We start from the raw sequence: 19,937 nt of genomic DNA on the forward strand, positions 1-19,937 counted from the left end.
TGGGTCTACGTGATTTTTTTGGTGTTAACTATAAGCCCTTAACCTTCTGTTTGAGGGCTGAGGAGACCAACCTTGGATAGAGTCCATGGAGCTGAGCTCTACTGGTTTACCTGTTGGAAAATAATTGAAGAACTTCCCACGTTTCTGTCACAGAAACGCTTCAGCCCGGGTGCTGGGTCTTGAGAGCTGCTGGAGAGCTGGCTGACTGCTGGTGCCACAGCATCTCAGCCTGAGAGCTGAAGTATTTCATGAAATTGGCTGAAGTACATTTGCAGAGGCAGTAGAGCAATTTGTAAGTACCATTATGCTATGCTTAAGGCCGAGATTGCTTATTCAGTAAGAACAAGAAGACTTAAGAGTTCTCCAAATGCATTGTAAAAATGTCTCTACTGAGGTAAACTTGTGCGGTTTGACAGACTTAACATTTAATCTTGTGTACCCTGCTAGACTAGCAATTTCCAACTGTCAAGTATTTTAAAAGGCCCACTTACTATTAATACTCTTTTATGCACTAATGCAAATGAGGGATTTGGAGCTTTATCTCTAGATATTAGTCCAGTGCATTGCAAAGTACAGTACACTGCAAAGTGACTGGCCCAGCATGGTCCAGACCCTGCTGAACCACACACAGAACTTGCAACAAAAGAAAATCCCTTACCAATTCCTTGCTGTACTACTTGTTGCCAGCCTGTTGAGCTGTACTATTCCATCAAACGTGGTGTTTTGCACAAAGCCAATATTACAGGACGTGTGTCTGAGTACAAGTAACACTGCTGTGTACCCAGGAACCACACAACCCCTTTTCCACTGATTTTGGCAGGAATATTATTACTATTTCTGTATTTCTGGTGCCTGGGTGCTACACAGCACCAGTAGAAGAGCCAGTGTTTCTGATTACTGCAAAGGATGTAGCCATGAAAAGGACATTGGTGGGGCCACTATAACAAGCTGTAAGAATTAAAAATTAAAACAGTCACCTCTTGAAAAAATAATCTCATGACAAGCTTGGTTTTAGGTCATTGACCTTATCAGGCCTTATACTAAGAGACAGAAAGTTCTGTAATTCCATTAAATACCCTAAACAACAGCTAGTCCTATCCATAAATCTGCAGAATGCTAAATGAAAAAAAAATAAAAAAAATAAAAAAAATTTACATTTAATAACTGCAAATTAGTCTGAACTATTATGTCACTTGGAATCAACAGAGATCCAAAGCCATTATTTAAGACTGAATATATATACCAGCAATTTAGGGCTGATACTATAGCTAGATACCATGTTATTCATAACCTACAGAATCTGTGGGCTCTCAAAACCAAAGAACAGGATGCAGAATGTACAATATATTCATATAATTATGCTGCTGGTGCTTGTAGCCAGAAATTATACTTCTTACACATTTCTTTTCAAGTTGCTACATATACTGTGGAATTCTGATAGTTGAAGGGCAGTGAGGAAAAAAGCTTTTATAATATATCCTACTTTATATATCCTACTTTAGGTAATTGTAAAGAGTTTTTCTGCACTTGAGCATTCATCAGCATCCAAGAGCTGTCCTGCCAGCACCATCCATGCAGATACTGTTAAAGTCTTTCATTATTTCCATTTTAAACTAATATTTTCAAGGATTTACAAGTTAAAAACTGAATAGCCCTTCAGTTAATTTTTTCTTGACTTTAAAGGAACCACTTGGATCAGTAATCTACCACCTCAACCATTTTGAGGTCAATAGAGGTCAACAGCTCCATAATGACCATTATGGTCCATTGTATATACAGTCTCCAGTTACCAATACTACCTGCTGCATCATCTGTCTCTAGCTGCCATCAAGCTTCTACCCACTCCTTTAAAGATTCAGTTGCTTTCTAACAGATCAACACATTGCATGAAAAATCCAGCAAAAAAATAAGACGACCTTTTTAAATTTTTAGGTCGTGAGTTCATTTTGAGGGCTAAAAACACTCAGTGTGAGTTACTGTTTGTTAGGAGTATTCTAAAAGCAATATAAGGAATTTCAAAGGCACATCCTCTTGTGTTAAAGTAATGTTACATAAAGAACCAAAATTCATCCACAAAATTGCAGATAAAATACTGATAGGAATCTACCAGAGCATGAATGTGAATGCACAGATGACTAAAATCCTAAATCAGCACAGTGAATTCTACCCTTAGCTGCACTAAGGAAACACAGCAAACTTTGTTCTGATCTGCATTTTCCTCTGAGTATAAACAGCACAGATGACTTTTCTGATGAGTAGAATATTGGATTGTCTGTTCAGATTGTAAGCCTTAAATCTGAATAATGACTTTTATAATATTTAAGATGCTTAATGCTTGTTAGATAGAGCTAACTTTTTAAAAAGCTCCTTTACTGTGTAACATAAAGCATATTTGACCTTGAAGGTAGTTCAAAGCCTTCAGTTTCATTCCCTTCCTGTGTTTTAGAGAATCACTTTGGATGACAGCAGAGGCTCTATAACCAGTCTTTACTGTGTACATTTTGCACCTTGATCTTCCTATGACAGGTCCTAAACTACAGTTCTCTGATGGCAACTGAAGGATTGCCATTGATTTTAATGGGTTTGGAATTAGGCCCAGAATAGATAACTATGTGAAGCAAGAACAGTGTGATTTATTTACACATCCTGTCTACAAAACTCAGAGAGAATCAGGATTGTTGAAGTACACTTTAAAAAAAAAAAAAAGAGAGAGTAAAAAAGCAAAAAAGATGCTCATAATTGTTTAATTTATGATATTCTGTCTCATAGTTGAAAACTCCATTCTTCTTCAGAACATGACTCCTGTTAGTCTATGAGAAAACCCAATCTTTGTTGTGACTTATTTTGACAGCTTTAATATAATTTTCCACCTGGCATCTGGAAAGTTTTCCATTTTCACTTTCCTCCAATGTCTCACTTTTGTTTCCAAGTATATGTTGTACTCACATTGCACCTGTCACAGTGGTATCTATGTGTCTTAACACCACTCTCAAAACATACACACCTTTACATTTGCTCTTACACCAGGGACAATTGCTTACCTTCATCACCTGTTTTGCAGTGAGATATTGCCACTCATAATAATGACAGCAGTAGATAACCTCCTTCACACCACTGCTTCTTTCAGAAAAAGTGAGCATATTTTTATATTCTTCATATGGCTCCTTTAAATATCGTTTAATTTATGAAGTTGTAATCGCTCAACGTTTGAAATATTTTTGTTGTACTTTCTAGTGCTCTTGGCAACTTGTTCTTTTAGATTCCGACTTGCACAAAGATGAAGTGTTTTTTAAAAAGATGAAGTGTAATTAAAGCCTATCAGCTAATGAGTGAGATTAAAAAAAAAAAGAAAAAAAGGATTATATTCTTTTGGATGCTGTTCTAAGCAACTGAAAGTTGCAGATTCAGTATTAATTTAATGCTTCAGTGCTGGCCTGGAAGATTCTCAGGAGAAATCATATAGTCTGAATTTCAGAAAAGACACTGAACACTTAGAAAGAAGAGTATTATTAAAATATTTTATCTTTTTTTTTTTTCTGTTTTTTTTTTTTTTCTGTTTTTTTCCTCAGACTTATGGTCCTGAGATGGGAGCTGCTATTTATTCTAGAAGATGTCATATAGGATTCAGATCTCACCTAGATCTCTTGTCTACCAAAAGATCACAATTCTCTGGTCCCTGACATTTATATGGTCTCTATGGTCACATAAAAGCCAGTCAGACCTCAGACTCAGGAACTTTGGAATATATAGTGCTACTTACTTCCTTACTTACTCCCTAAAGAAAAGAGAAAATAGGAGCCTAGCAAAGGAAAGACAGATGGAAGTCATCTTGGAGGGTGGGTTTTGACTGACTAGTGTCTAGCCTAGCTATAAATTGTCACTTTTCTTTCTCAGTGCAAAAAGAAGGGTGAGGAGAGCTGCAGAGCTCTCTTGGAGGCACACTGCTTGCTTGAACTGTGCCATTGATGCACAACCAGCTAGATGTGGGCTGTACCTAGGGAACAGGGAAAAACTTGCTTTGCTTTGCTCTGCCTCCAGTGTGAATCTTGACTTTGGGAAGACAAATCATCTCTTTAAATATTGAGTGGTTCTTGTAGAACCAAAGCCACTTCTACTAAGTTAAAGGACTTAATGCTTTTAAGTATTGCTTACACTTTAAAAATCCTGCTCCAACCTGTTAATGATTATAATTATATAGTATGACCAAAAAAAACCACTCAAAACCCCAGAGCATAATAGCATACAGATGTGAAATACACAAAAGGGGAAGCATTCAGCATAAGACTATTGGAGCTGAAAGTACCAGGGATGATTGATTGCTCAGATACAAGTCAGAGAAGTGGTCTAAATATATTAACTATAGTTACAGTTTCTCTATTAACCATTTCATCTAACATCATAATATATTTAGAAACAATTCTACCATCCAGTAATTCTCCATTTGTTGCTTGTGGCAAACAGCAAATCTAGGTGGCTGGGACTGTTTGGAAGAAGGATGTTTACTTGAGAAGTGTATTACTTCTTCCATTTCAAAAGACATTAGCATGGTTATACAGTTAACTACACCTCAGTGACTTCCACTGTTTTTGTTGAATACTCTTTAAACTGAGAGATACCAAAGAAAGTTTTAAAGACAGCTCCCTTTAGTTAGTTAGTAAGTTTTTCTGCTGCTGTTTGTGCAAGGGTCAAAGAGTTAAAAGATTAAAAGGCAGAAAGTTTTCCTCTTGTTTTGACTAAACTGGAGGAAACGTGCTAAAGCTGTGCAGAATTTGATTGCCAAACACAAAGTGGAGATACACAGTGAGAAGTAAAGGTTTAACCCAACTGATGTAAGAAACAAACTCCAAGGATGCCCATGTTTCTTTGCTTTTTGTTGTTAATCTTTAATCAGGAAAACAGTTCTGAGAACAGCTCTTTGTGCACAGCTAAACAGGCACCATTGCTTGGAAGTTAATAGGATCACCAGAAAACAAGACTATTAGATCAGTGTCCTAATAAATCGATGAGTGAGATGCACAACCCAAAGGAGTTCAAATTCTGCTTCCACGTGGATATACAACAAGTGCACATTAAACCTTGCAAAATCAGCAGTAGAGTTGGTTGGGGGGATCAGAAGAGCACTGGTTTCCTGTTCAATTTTTTTCCAGCTCAGATCCCAAACTAGCATGGGTGCTGAAGTTTCTGAGAAACCTGAATCAAGCTTCTCAATTCAAAAATCCAAAGAAATTTAGAACAGGCTACAGGATTTAAGGGCATATTTAAAGACAAGTGTATTCATGTGACCTCACTGACAGAATGTGATTTACTTGGATATTTATCAACAGAGATACCTTAAATCTTGGAATTTTCCTCACAGCTATAGTGAAGAATCATCACCCAAAGAATCAAAACCAGATATCCCCATGCCTCTCCATCAGGAACAAGTAACAGAAAGATGGTAATAGCAGGCATAATTGTACATCTTTTATGCTCCTGTAAGAATAAACAAAAGTCAGCCTCACAGCCCTCCTCTTCATAATCTTAAGCAGCAAGTTGAGAAAGTGCCTAGAAAGCAAATGAGAATAGCTGTGACTTTCATTTTATGAATAATGGTTATTATTCTGTTCAGAGCTACCTCTAAAGCTTACAATCTCTTGATCTGTCATTCATACCCTTCTTTTGTTCTGTCTTAAATAGTAGGATCTCCAGAATAGAGCACATTTATGCTTTCACCCCAAATAACAAGGTACAGCCTTAGTGCTATTGCAATGCAAATACCTGCATTGTACAAGGTTAACAAGTGGGTTACTTGTTTTATTGGCTGAATACAAGTTGGTTGCTATTCATTTGTACATATTAGTTTAAGTTCATGTATAAAAGGTTTCTCTTTAAGCAAGCAGTATTCATAAGCACATGAATCATCCTAAATCAGTACATTTGGAGACAGGTACAGATGGTCAGTCAACAGAAACATATACAATAATGTCAATTTCTGTCCTGCTAAAAGCATGAAAAAAAAAAGAGTGAGATTTCCAAGGACTAGTTGAGCCCTTGTCTTTTAAAAAAAGTATTATTTGTAGAAATAATCATCTTTTTAGCACTTTTCTGGTCGGAACCATTTTTGTTAAGTGAACAAAACTGCTTTTACATTGAAAGAATCCCATTGTGGTCCACTCATGTTGCCTTCTTCCAATTAGAAATCTGCTAAGCATAAGTGGTACAGTACATAGGATTTCATGTGGCCTGTTAACACTTACATGAGAGTTTTCCATTAAAGACAGGATCTATTACAGATGTCATTGTTTTTTTATAATGTTGGTTTTCCTACAGTAGTCAGGTTGAAGAACCAAAAGGTTTGTAGGGCTGGACGTAGGCACATTTGCCTCTGACCTTTAGATGTACCCTGGCTTTTTTTTCTGCACGATCAGCTTCTATATCCTGTTGCTGCTTCCAGTGTTACAAAATGCTTGAAATATTCAAAGCTATTTTCCTGGGAAAAATACAGAACAAATCTCACTTGAAAAAGAAAACAATTCAGCCCGAGTTGGTGCTTCTGTGTTACTACCAAAGGAGAAAACAGGTTATAGTAAATGTTTTTTCATTTCAAACAAGAATGTACTATTTACATTACAGTAATCTGGAGAGGACCCAGCAGGGACTATCTGTGCCACAGATATAAAGATTAGAAGAGGTAATGATCTCGTCTAATTAGGTTTTAAACTCCTCTGTCTGGGAGTTATCTACCAAGCTGGGAAGAAGCCACATTCTTCTAGTGAACACAGACAGAAGTAGGGATTAATATCCCCCTTCCCATTGAGAGGATAAAGGCTTTGGGATGAAAAGTTACATTTCCAAAGTCAAATGAGAACTCCATAGCCAAGATAGAAACAGAACCTAAACCTTCTGAAGCTGCACCCACCCTTCCTCATTAGAACCATCCTTCTTTAAAGAAGTCAGCTCGTACAGGGCATTTAGAGCTGTGTCCTGTGGGTCAGACTGCATCTAATGAGGGATAAAAGTGACAAGAGAAACAAAATGTAAATGGAAGTTTTAAAATAAATGAGAAGAAACACATTGTCAGTCAAGTAGACAGATCTGTGTAACCCTGAAATGACAACTGACAACAGAGTGCTGCCAGCAAGAGAAGGATCACAGAGAAATAACAAAAGGCCTGCAGAAGAGAGGAGCAAGAGGAGACAAGGTTATCTCATCCTAGAAAAAAAATAATCAGTTTAAATTTTTAAAGGTGCTGCCATGTCATTTCTTATGCCCTGAGGAGGTGATGTCTCTGTAAAAGGGTGCAGTTAGCAGGATCCTAGTTATAAGTAGGAAAGCAGGAAACTGCTCTTGAGCAAGAAGCTGAAGCATCTCCTGTTGCTTGTACCTGTGTGCAAGGATTTGTTATTTAACTCCTCCACATGTAGGGAGCAGGGAGCCCTTGATAGCTGCAAACAAACACCTCTGTGGGAAACAGATTTTGCTCCAGCAAGGGTTACCATTTTTATTTGCAAAGCTGAATCTCTGTGCCATCTGGGCTTTGTATGACTGAGCAGAGCAGATGCTACATAGGTGATGGGAAACACACCACCTTATGCTGTTTTCTACTCTCTTTAGTACAGTTTGTCCCCTTCTCTCCTGGCTCTGGTTCTGCTGTGCATCCAGCCAAAAAAAATGCATTAACCACAAAAAATTCATGGTCATGTTCTTCTCACCTTTGTGCCGCCTAAGGTAAAATCAGTTGAAGTCCTGGTGTTCCCAAACTCTTCTTGTGCCTGTCAGACCTTGTGCAGTAGATGAGAAATGATCCCAAGCATCCAGGGTTACCCATATCTGACCACTGGCCAGACACCAGTGGCTACAGACCTCAAAACTTACATAGTCACACGGATCACTCCTAGGGGTTTTACAAAAGAGAGGACAGTGTTCCTACAGGGAAGAATCCCCGGATTCGAGTCACAGCTCAGGAAATAGCTCCAAAAAAAGCAACTACTTATCAAGGTTAGCATCACATGAATCAATCCCATCGTCAGAGCTAACAAGCTGCTGAGAAAGAATGACAAAAAGTGAGTAACATGCTGCTCAGAGCTACTAATTGAGCAAACACCATTAATGGGGAGCTGCTTGCTGCTCTGCATGTGGGGAGCCGTCTGGCACCTGAGATTCAGGTGTGAAATCAGAGTCCAAACTAAGTGTCTGCTGCTGCTAAGAAGGGTCATCAGGGAGACAGGAGGGAATTGAACCTCCAGTATTCCTCACAGGCAATGAATATGTGGATGCATCACCCTAGCCAAGGCTCCAGTTTTTATTCCTTACAAAAGAAAATAGAAAAGAGAACCAAAATGAACAAATAGTTTCTCTGCAAAGCAGAAGCACCCCTGTGATCCAGAAACTCCATATCTTACAATCTGCCCAAGACACATCCCGTATCATTCAGGGCTGGGGAGAGGGAGGTAAGAAGGGAAATGCTGTGCTCCCAGTTTGCTGCTCCCTGTCCTGCCTGGTCCCAGAGGCTCAGTCTCCCAGTTCATGCAGCACACGAGGAGTGCACAGCACGTGTGGCCAGAGCCTCCAGACCTCCTGCAGCTGGGCCAGTGCCAAAGAAATGCCTGTAAGAAAGGGGTTGTGAGGTGGGAATAACACACAAGGCTGTGCAGGGTCCAGAAAAAACATTTGGCACAGTAACAGGCTCTTTTGCAACCACAGGCAATTTGCACAGTTCACAGTTTCTTCTGGAAACTGAGGGAGAAGTTCTGGCCCTGGTCTGTGGGACTTCAAGGGCTGCCCCTCCATCTGGACTCGTGCAGAATTCAGTCCAGCTGCAATTGCAGTATGCTCAGTATCAGCTGAGAACAACTTCAGAAGAAAAATAACAATCAAATAGCAATGTTCTTCCCTAGCTCAGAAAATCTTTAAGAAAAGCTACAATTTTCTTAAATTGACAAAAGCCCCAAGTGACAAACTCTTTGGAGGTGACAATATGTAGGATAATAAGCAATGGGAGGGGAGTAGAATTCCTGATTATTATTACCTGTCATTAACAACTTTCAGATCTCACTGAGAGTGCTTTGTTGCACCTCGGTTTGTAGTGATGAGTTAAGCTTTCTTATGACACCTTTTCTGAGCATCCAAGAACCTTTACTGTTACTGCATTTAGTTCCAGTAAGTCAGTAAAAGTCAAAGTGCTCAAAATCTCATTTTTGAACAGGCTGCATAGTGTCCATCAAAGCAAACCAAACACCCTAAAAACACTCCTTTCAAGGCACTTGTTGAACTCTATCATCGCAAAATGTCAGATTTACACTCATTTAAATAATTTGACAGCTTCCAAGAAGACACCTGATGAGCATCACATTCAAGTGTCAAGAAGCACAGAGAGGTGCCAAAAAAGTTAAATCCAAAGAAATTGTATCAGCTATTAGATGAGTATTATCATGCAGTTACTACTAAAAAAAAAGACTTCTCGTTTAAATAGAAAATAAACTTTACATTCAAGATAATTTTTTTTAAGACCTAACACTGCCCCCAGATTACATCCCATACCACCAGCAAGATCTCCCAGCTCACTGAATCCAGAAGGCAGACACCTAGACAGAAGACAACAGTACACACTGGGATGGGGAGAACACCTCAAGGCCACTGTAACTGAGACTCTGGAAACACTGCTTCTGGGTTGTTTTTTTTCTTTTTTTGAGAACCACTGAGAGTTATGAGAATTCAGATGAAACCTTTAATGCCCTCTGTTTGGTATCTAAAAACTGACCTCCTAAATGAGAAGGCACCTGAAAAATATCTTCACCCTGATTTACATTATCTCCACTTATTTCATTGCACCAAATACGATGTTTGTCTTTTATGGGCTTGAGGCTTACTAAATGTTTGTGAGATGCTTTGAGATCCTCTGATAGGAGGTGTTACCTAAATACGAGTAATTCAATGCTTAAGTGTCTAGAATTCCCAGTGGACATCTGCACTCAAACCCTGCTGCCATCACAAATGAAAAACATTTGGAATCCTTAATGTGATTTTTAATGGACATATGTTCATAACACAGTGCCACCAATTTGGCATATTTAGTGTCTTCTCCAGAGAAGCCCACAGTTTGTATAGCAAGATTGTGGGAGGTTAGGATTGCAGTGTGAGAAAATTTGCACAACACCTGCCTGACTATAGTTTAATTGGCAGAAACTAATGCTCTGGTTTGGGGGATTTTTTCCTCTGCTCAAAACTGAAGAGACACTAGGACTAATCCTTCCATCTTACACTGTCAGTTTAGAGATTTTATTCCGACTTGACTTGTGCTGCAATATAATAATTTTCTGGTCCATTTTTTTTTTCCTGACAACTGAGGCCTTTCTGTTTTAGCCTCAGTTGTTTCTCTATATAACGGCGTATCTATATATAACAATGAGACAAAAAGACTCTGTATTTTTGTACATCACTGAGAAAGGAATCCATCTATAATTACTGAAGATTATGCCCCATTTTATTTTTAATGAAGTATTTAAGGATACATTTTAAAAGAAAAACAATTGGTTGAAATATTTCTGATTGCCTCACCAGCAACACTGTACGTGGACTCCAAAGACAAACACCAGGGCTGTCCCTTTCAAATTGTCTTTTATTTCACCTTTACTTATGGCAGAGACCCTTCTGAAGCAGTCTTTAGCACCTCCTATCCTACTTGTTTTCCCTTTATGGAATGTTTGGCCTTGCAATGCATCAAGGACAGCACCTCTTACTTCACTATTTTCTTCCTTTGCATTTACAAAACATAATAAAAAGCTTTGCAGGAGAGATAAAGGATACAGTCCCAGGGGAACCTTGTGAGATCCAGCTCTGTGTCATTTTAGTCCTGCAGGGCAGGAAGGCAAACTGCAACCCTGATCTGTGCTGCTCTGCCAGGCATTCAGGGATTGCAAATCACTGCTGGGCCAGTGAAAACCTTGCTGGAAACATCTCATTGACTGCACAAACTTCAGCAGGTGGCAGGTTATGAGCAGCCTCTACTTAGGATGCTCACATCAGTTTTGTTGCTTTAAAGAACTCCCTGAAACTTAGCTGAGACTCCTATGTTTCCTGTGCTGCAAACTGCTGTGGATAATACACCACCTGCATGGTGGAAACCCCTTCCATAAAAAAAAAAAAGTGGCAGGCTGGCACAAATGCTTTCCCTCATCCAATCCCTTTGCTGGATGTGGATGTAAGCAGTGAGATGAAATGGCAGCAGGGTTATTTCTGCAGTTTTAATTTGACTGAAATACTGAACAAAAACCAAAAATCTAGATTTAGTGGAAAGTGTGGAGGATCTAGGGAAAGGTATCCTTGCCTATGGCAGAAGGATTAGAACTAGATGATCTTTAAGGTCCCTTCCAATCCAAACCAGTCTTTGACCCTATGATTTATATTGCTTGGGGTTTTTTTTCAAGACTGCATTGACAAAAATAAGGCCTCCAGGCAGGCAGTGTAATGGTTATTCAGGCCTGTCAGTCTTCACTGTTGAACTTTATCCCTGGATCAGGCAATGTTCCCAAGGTGAGTAAATACACCTTGAACAAGCCTCCACTTCACAGCCAACTAACAAGCATTGGCTACCAAGTGTGCCAACTGTGCTTTGCTTGAATGTCCCCTATGTTCTCAGCTCCAGATACTCCTTGTACCCAAACTTTTCCACACACAAAGAGGTTATGATGCTTTTGGTTTCAAAGGCAAATTGGATCAAGGTTTAGTTAAAGTGCTAAGTTTTGTAACTTCTTGAAAACAACAAACCCAAGGGCTAAGATTCACCACTTTCAGCATTCATTAATCAAGCCTGTTAAATGATTACCTCGTCAGGGCTGCTTTGTTGACAACTCTGCATGGTGACAATGTCAGTGGCACTGTCCCAAGACACATCCAGTGGTGATGTAAAAGACAAGCCTCCCTCACCTCACCTAGTGGGATGGACACAACCACGAATATTTAAGGAAGGAGGATGCTTTCTTGGACAGCAGTGATCACAAGAGTACCCAAAAGGAAGTGAAACAGGATCGACTGAAAGGGACAGCAGAATCCTCTCTGACATCCAACTCATAAGGACAGTAAGTAGAATGGCCTCTATTTTTTCCAGCTTGAAATTATCAGTGATCCAAGTTCTCTATATTGATTCAAAGCAGAAGTGCCCCATCAAGTCTATTACAAAATCTGTCTTTACATTATACGTTGTTAAGAAGGCTTATTGACATAGATTAGAATGTCATAGCATGCTAACACACCCAATATATTTGATTTTAGATTGTGATCATTACCTTAAAGCCATCAACGAGATCCACTTCAAGTTCAATTATGCCACCACAATTGAAAACTGAGGTAAACGTCGTGCCCAAGGTTGTCCAGGGGGATTTGCAGAGCCTGCCTCCAGAAGCAAGGGATTTCATTGAAAGCAATGCCAAATTATGCCAGCCTAAGAGCATTCATATCTGTGATGGCTCGGAAGAAGAAAACAAAAAAATTCTGGACATCATGGTAGAACAAGGCATGATCAAGAAGCTGAGCAAGTATGAGAACTGGTGAGTAGCCTGAAGGAAGTATTAGCTCAGAATGGCAATATGGATTTCTGTCCTGCTTACTTTTAAAATTGCTCTTAACCCTTCAATATTTGCTTTCCATGAACATTTTAGCACTGTACATTACATAGGTGAAATACCCAGCCAAAGCAAACTTTCGGTCTAAAGATTAAAATAAAGCATATTATTCAGTTGGACTATCAAGTCTCCATTGTCTTATTGATTAGTTACATCAGGGAACTGAAATAATGTCATGAGACTTATGTAACTAATCATTAGCAATACTAAATATTATTTAGCAAATACATCTTTTGAAGAATTCTACTATTTTAGTCAATTAGTTTATTCATCAAATACTTTTTTTGTGGCATTCAAAGAGCGCTGTGGGTGTTCAAATATTATTCAGCACAGGCATTATTCATATCGTGCTGATGAGCTTTGACTGTAATGTATTCAGCAAATACTTTTTTCAAATATTTCATCATCTCTCTCAACTAAACCAACATGAAAGGAGAATGTTAACAACAAATACATACTCAGGAATTACATGCTGACCAAGAGATCTTCGTGGAAGAAGTCTGCAGAGAATTTTGAATAACTAAGTGCAGGAATTTGGCAATCTGTTTGCAGACTATTTGGGAGGGAAAAGGGCAAGATTCACCAGATAAATTATTCACTGTTAATTATATGCTTAGCTGTAGTGATGATGGTTATGACAGCCCAACAGAACATTTTTATACTCATGGAAAATTTCTATGCACAGAGGTGAAAATGTAAAACAATCCTTTATACTGTAAATAGATAGCAAGAAAATCTTTAGAAGGGAAAAATACTCCCCTTTAATAAACTCCTTTCACTTTTTATGATCATGCTTATACTCTGTTTCTTTTGTGATGCCTCTAACTTAAAGAACTTTGCCAATCCACTAAGCTGGATTCTGATCCCACAGGCACTTATCCCAACACTTAACGTACTTAACTTGGCATCTACTTTGCTTGAAGCATCATTTTGTGGTTCCCATGCAAAACAGCTTCACACTGATGAAAATGAAAATTAAATGAGATTAACTTTTTCCTGGAAGTTAGCAACAGAGAATAAGACTAAGATAAGAGGCAGAGAAGTATTAACATGTAAGCAGAATTTCCTAGGCCATATAATTTGTTATTCAGACTGGAAAATCTTGAAGCAATTTGCATGAGAGAATGTATCTGACTGGTTTTTGAGGTTGTCTGCTATGCTGTCTCTGTCAATGTAGCTTTGGCCTTACAAAGCATTGTACCCTTTTGTGCTAAACCAGTCCCTCCCAGAAGGGTAAAAGGTGCTATATTGATAATTAAAGTCTAATTTCCTGATTGTTGTGAAATGCAGCTGGCTGGCTCTTACTGATCCAAGAGACGTGGCAAGAATAGAGAGTAAAACTGTCATCATCACTCAAGAGCAGAGAGATACCACTCCAATCCCTAAAACTGGAACAAGCCAACTGGGTCGCTGGATGTCTGAGGAAGATTTTGAGAAAGCCTTCAACACCAGGTTCCCAGGCTGTATGCAAGGTAGGCAAGAAGAGGATGGTTGACATTGAACTTCTAGGCTTATAGAAACACTGCTACTACTACTATAGGTCACTGTAATCTTTCTTTAAAGATTTTAGGTGAAGGTTTATGTTAATACCCCTTACATTAGTCACCTTCTTGTTTTCATCTGGATCTGTATTGTAGATCCAAATGCCTGAGCAAGGATTGTCCTCAGTTTCTTTCCAGCATTCTTCTCTTCAGACAGAGGGGCAAAGCAAGGTAGGAAAGCATGGGTGAGACTTTTCAGGAAGCCACACAGCAACTAAGCAGCAGATAAGAAGTGAGGGGAGGATGGAGGACCCCCATCCTCAGCAGTAATTTCGGGTTCAGTGTTTTACACCGACTGAGAACTTGGCTCCCACCCACGTTTACTACCGGCTGGGCAATTTGTCTGAACAGCTGCTGAACACTATTTCAGATAAAACTTCTTGCTACACAAGTAGGCAAACAAAGCTATGCCTCTTTAAACATCATCAGAAACACCCACAAGATAAAAGAGTGAGAAACAGCCTCAATATTATTAAAGATTATTTCAAAAGCTCCTTGGTTTTGCTCTTTGCCATATCTTGCCACTCCTTGTTTTCCAGGACGCACAATGTATGTTATCCCCTTCAGCATGGGGCCTATTGGGTCTCCCTTGTCCAAGATTGGGATTCAGCTGACAGATTCACCATATGTAGTGGCCAGCATGAGGATCATGACACGGATGGGAACAGATGCTTTGAAGGCCCTGAGCAATGGGGATTTTGTAAAATGCCTTCACTCAGTTGGATGTCCTCTACCACTTAAAGGTAAGAGACATTAAAACCTGTCACCCCTGGAAATTCCGTGGAGCATCTTTTAGAGCTGACTGCACATTCCCAGCCCATGGAAGACACAATAGAAGACCAGGGGTGGTCTAAGCAACTGCTCTAGGTTCAGAACTCAATTAAAGCTCGATGAGAATTTCATGGAAAGGAGATTATTATCCCTAGTATTTACCAGGGGGTTTCCTTAAAAGCATCTGGTGTGGGTTGCTGTCAGAGGCTTGATGCTGATGAAAAAACAGTGTGATCCAGCTTGGATATTGCTGCATTCATGAGCACAACATTCTGTTCTGCAGAACCATTAATCAGCAACTGGCCATGCAACCCGGAGCTGACGCTGATTGCCCATCGCCCGGATCGCAGGGAGATCATTTCATTTGGCAGTGGTTATGGAGGAAACTCCTTACTGGGGAAAAAATGCTTTGCTCTCAGAATTGCCAGCAGAATTGCCAAAGAGGAGGGCTGGCTAGCTGAGCACATGCTGGTAAGAGCTACTAAACCATGTGTGTTTGAACAGCCATTAAACCCCAAATTAGCACAACATAAATACATCACATCTTGCTATCAATGAAATTAGTCTCATATAGATAGTCCTGGAACATTAGATATAAATCTATCACATGGCAGACTTCCTAGGAATTGGACACTGCTTGCAAGATGAAGTACTAAACATTTTAAAATAGTACCTGTAAAATCAGATTTGGAACTTCTGACAGTAGTTTCTGATATGGAGAGCTACTTGAGCAGAGCCCAGTCATCATCACTGGGCATCCACATTGTCCCTATAAATCTAATAGCAACAGATTAATGCAAGTTTTGAAATTTGTCTTTCATATTATGAAGAGGTCTATGCACTCAAATCTGCAAAGATTAGATTTTCTAAATGAGTTCTGCTTTCTACCCTTACTGCCAATATTTTTGCTGTCATTTAAACATTCTCCTACTATAAAATAACAAAAAGAAAAATTTCAAGATGCATAAGAGAATACCTTCAGAAAAAAAATCTTTGTATTCTGGGAAGAGCAGAAGCATACATATATATGAAGTGTTTTCACTTCAGTCATGTAGTGAAAAGAATATTGCCTGGTTTTCTTCTGTCTCATCTGAGAAACCCAGCTGTATACTGTCTATCTATAATAAGCAAAATAAAAATAATTGTTTGAATTATATAGATACCTGACAATTTTAAAAATAGAAGAACTCCTTAAAGATATCCTAAGGGCAAGAAGAGTAGACATTTTGATTAATAAATCACAGTTTGAATTATTTGTCAACTATTATAAAGTGCTGCTTCTGTAGGAACAAATTTACATAATTAAATATTTTATCATTACCACTTGCTGGGAGACAATCTTCAAAATAAAAAGTGCAAGGAAAAAAACCCCAACCATGTATAACAGTTGCATTAATTTTTCAATAGATCCTGGGCATTACTAATCCAGAAGGTAAAAAGAAGTATTTTGCTGCAGCATTTCCAAGTGCATGTGGAAAAACTAACTTGGCCATGATGAGCCCAAGCCTGCCAGGATGGAAAATTGAGTGTGTGGGTGATGATATTGCCTGGATGAAATTTGATGAACAAGGTATGGAACTGAAATTGAGTTGTTTTCCAGTCCAGTATGAGTTGATGGTGCAGCAAGACATGCTTTAAAACTCTGGACAGAATTAAACCAGTTTGATTTACTTACATTTTGTCATTTAACTCCCAGGCAACTTAAGGGCAATCAATCCAGAAAATGGCTTTTTTGGTGTCGCCCCGGGAACCTCAGTCAAAACAAACCCCAATGCAATTAAAACTGTATTCAAGAACACCATCTTCACCAATGTAGCAGAAACCAGTGATGGGGGTGTCTATTGGGAAGGCATTGATGAGTCATTGGCACCAGGAGTCACACTGACCTCATGGAAGAACAAAGACTGGATCCCAGATAATGGTAACTCCACAGTTTCCCTTGGCTTTCTCTGCCGAATTCCAAAGAAAGCTGGCATTGACCTTGACATTTTATTGCATACAGGGGAACCTTGTGCTCATCCCAACTCACGATTCTGCACTCCAGCCAGCCAGTGTCCCATCATAGACCCTGCCTGGGAGTCCCCAGAAGGTGTGCCCATTGAAGCGATAATATTTGGGGGCCGCAGACCTGCTGGTAAGAGACACAGGACTGAGCTGCTAAGGCAGAGGTGCTGACCACTGAAGGGTTGAAACACAACAGGGCATAGACACAGGTTTTGCTTTCACAGCTGCAAAAGCAAGGAAATAACTGTGTCAGTGGAACTTCTCCATATTAGCCTTTGACACACACACCTACACCCACTGATAGTTCAATGCCTGACTTGTTAGATGTTAACACAAAACAGATAATAATAATAATAATAAAAAATAGCTGGAAAGAGATCAGGACTCACTAACACAAGTAATACATAGACACTTAGCAAACTGCTCTATTTATCTACATTTGTATGCAGTTTAACCAGTTCAGATGGGAAATGGTTAGAGAAAATGAGCCTGTTGTAGTCAGGTTACAGAAAAGGAAGTAAAAGAAATTGAGCTGTGAAAGGTCACCTAAAGTTGGAAAAAAAATAGAAGTAATGCTAGGTTTGAGTCTAATACCATGACATCCTGGTTTGACACCACAGGACTAGATTCGATGTCCAGTAAAACCTGCTGGGCATTCTGAGGGCCCAAGTACCTCCCACTGAGCAACTAAGCATTCATGTATTCAGTAATCAGCAGCCAGTTTTGAAAACATTCATACAACTTTCTTTGGTATAAAAGGACAGGAAATGAACTGATTAAAAAACAAAAACACACACAGAGGAAAAATTATAATACATTATACAGTAACATAAATTTGGTAGTATCTTAGGTAGCAAAACCTGTTATAAAAATATTTCTGTACCTCTAATTATTGAATTGATTTTGTTCTTTACAGGTGTGCCTCTTGTATATGAGGCCTTTAACTGGCAGCATGGAGTATTTGTAGGAGCAGCTATGAGATCTGAAGCAACAGCAGCTGCTGAGCACAAAGGTAAATCAAAAGTTAATCTGCCTACCTGTATTAAAAGCAGTCTTCTCTGGACTGTTCTATTCTCTTGCTCTTTTGCATTTCAGTCTTGGCAGCTACTATTGCAATCCATGCATTTTCACAATAGAAAATGTTTGTACTGGAATGAAAAACCAAATTCTCTGTAAAATTCAAGTTATGCAAAATAATCCCCTAGGTGGCAAGCATACAGAACATGTTGCAGGCATGGGGTTGCCAGAAGCCTTATTATGGAGTTGCTACAGTCTGGGATAAATAAACTTAAATTTTATTTTCTTTTCAACTCCCAAGTTTCAGCATTTAGGCTACTTCAAGAAATTAATTTCCACTGATTACAAAAATTAATTTTTTACCTTTTTTTGGGGTGCACATCAAGGACAATGCTTGTTTTGTTTCTTGAAGCTGTTTGGTTCAGATGCAGAAGGGTGGTTAGGGACCACAGTTATGAAACCCTGGGAGGATATAAATCTTTGTGCTTTATCATAAATGTGCTGTTTATTACCTTACACTCCATTTGTGTTTTAAACAGGCAAAATCATCATGCACGATCCATTTGCCATGAGACCTTTCTTTGGCTACAACTTTGGCAAATACCTGGCCCACTGGCTCAGCATGGCACATCGTCCAGCTGCCAAGCTACCAAGGATCTTTCATGTTAACTGGTTCCGGAAAGACAGCCAAGGGAAATTCCTGTGGCCTGGCTATGGAGAGAATTCCCGTGTGCTGGAGTGGATGTTCAACAGAATTGAAGGGAAAGCTTCTGCCAAGCCAACTGCCATTGGCTACATCCCTGCTGACACTGATTTGAACCTGAAGGGTTTAGAAGATGTCAACTTGAACAAACTGTTTGATATCTCCAAAGAGTTCTGGGAAAAGGAGGTAGAAGAAATCAAACAGTACTTTGAAGTGCAAGTTAATGCTGACCTCCCCTATGAAATAGAGAGAGAAATGCTTTCCTTAGAGATGAGGATAAAACAGTTGTAGCTGGGCAAACCACAATTATTTATCAATCCAGACATACTAAGACAGGACAAACACATATTACTGAATCACCACTCGAAGCATAGCAGCACACTGATGGGCAGAGAGTTCTAATGAAAAGTAGGTCTTAGTTTAGTTGAGTATAGGTAGGGCCCCTCTAGAAGCAACTCCAGACCTAATGATTTATAACTACATCAGTTGTGAATAGGTGAGCAGCTGTGGGATGTACGTGCACATGGTCTTCAAAACCCTGACCTGTCCCATAAAGCTCACATACAGCCAACAACTTGTGTAAATTACTCACCTGGTTCTGCAGATACAATCCAAACCAATCCAGCCTTCAAAATGGCACATCCTTTCTATTACACAAAGTGTGAGTGTTTCAGATTCTACAGGAAAGAATGAAGACACTTAGCTGCTGTACATATGTATTACCTAAACGTATTTTGTAGCTTTAATATTTTTTAGAAAAATGAAGTTGTGACTTTTATCAGAGTGAAAGATGGCTTTCTATTACATATGTATATTTAAGATATTGGTATTATATATGCTTGTTCTTGTGATTTCCAGATGTTTTGCATGGCTTGTTCTTTAAACTGTTGAAATAAATATTTGTATAAAAAATGACCTCATTTCCCATTTTCTCACTCTTTATAAACTATGTGTGTATAAATTTGGCCTCCTGTCCATACCACAGCACAGAGAGAAATACACATGTAGAAGTTACATGTTGACTAACATTGGTGTGCTTCTCCTAAGCCAACTAGTTTAAGCCACATACTGACTTTGTAACTTTTATTCAAGCCAAAGGAATGAGCCAGAAGTTACGATACCAGCTGTAAGCAGTCATCCAGCTACTGATCTGCTCTCCCTAACTGGGCATCATAAGTTACTCCAGGCATTTGTAATATAAACTACTGTCTAGGAAAGGCCCATATTAGGACCTTGCTTATTTGCCAAAGCCATGGAATTTGCCTCTCTTCCACAGGCCCTGAACTTCTGCAAGAATAACTA

At 39.1% G+C, this 19,937-nt stretch overlaps 1 protein-coding gene across 1 annotated transcript; it reads left to right on the forward strand.

The window, feature by feature from the left end:
- Positions 1 to 11,946: 11,946 nt before the first annotated feature.
- PCK1 (phosphoenolpyruvate carboxykinase 1) lies at positions 11,947 to 19,550 on the forward strand. Its single transcript, XM_008497838.2, has 10 exons — positions 11,947 to 12,056; positions 12,250 to 12,524; positions 13,890 to 14,071; positions 14,680 to 14,883; positions 15,195 to 15,382; positions 16,319 to 16,481; positions 16,608 to 16,832; positions 16,914 to 17,045; positions 17,832 to 17,927; positions 18,472 to 19,550. The coding sequence occupies exons 2-10, from the start codon at positions 12,301 to 12,303 to the stop codon at positions 18,924 to 18,926; spliced, it is 1,869 nt and encodes a 622-aa protein (XP_008496060.2). The 5' UTR covers positions 11,947 to 12,056; positions 12,250 to 12,300; the 3' UTR covers positions 18,927 to 19,550.
- Positions 19,551 to 19,937: the final 387 nt, after the last annotated feature.

This window comes from Calypte anna, chromosome 20, assembly GCF_003957555.1.
Source record: "Calypte anna isolate BGI_N300 chromosome 20, bCalAnn1_v1.p, whole genome shotgun sequence".
NCBI lineage: Eukaryota > Metazoa > Chordata > Aves > Apodiformes > Trochilidae > Calypte > Calypte anna.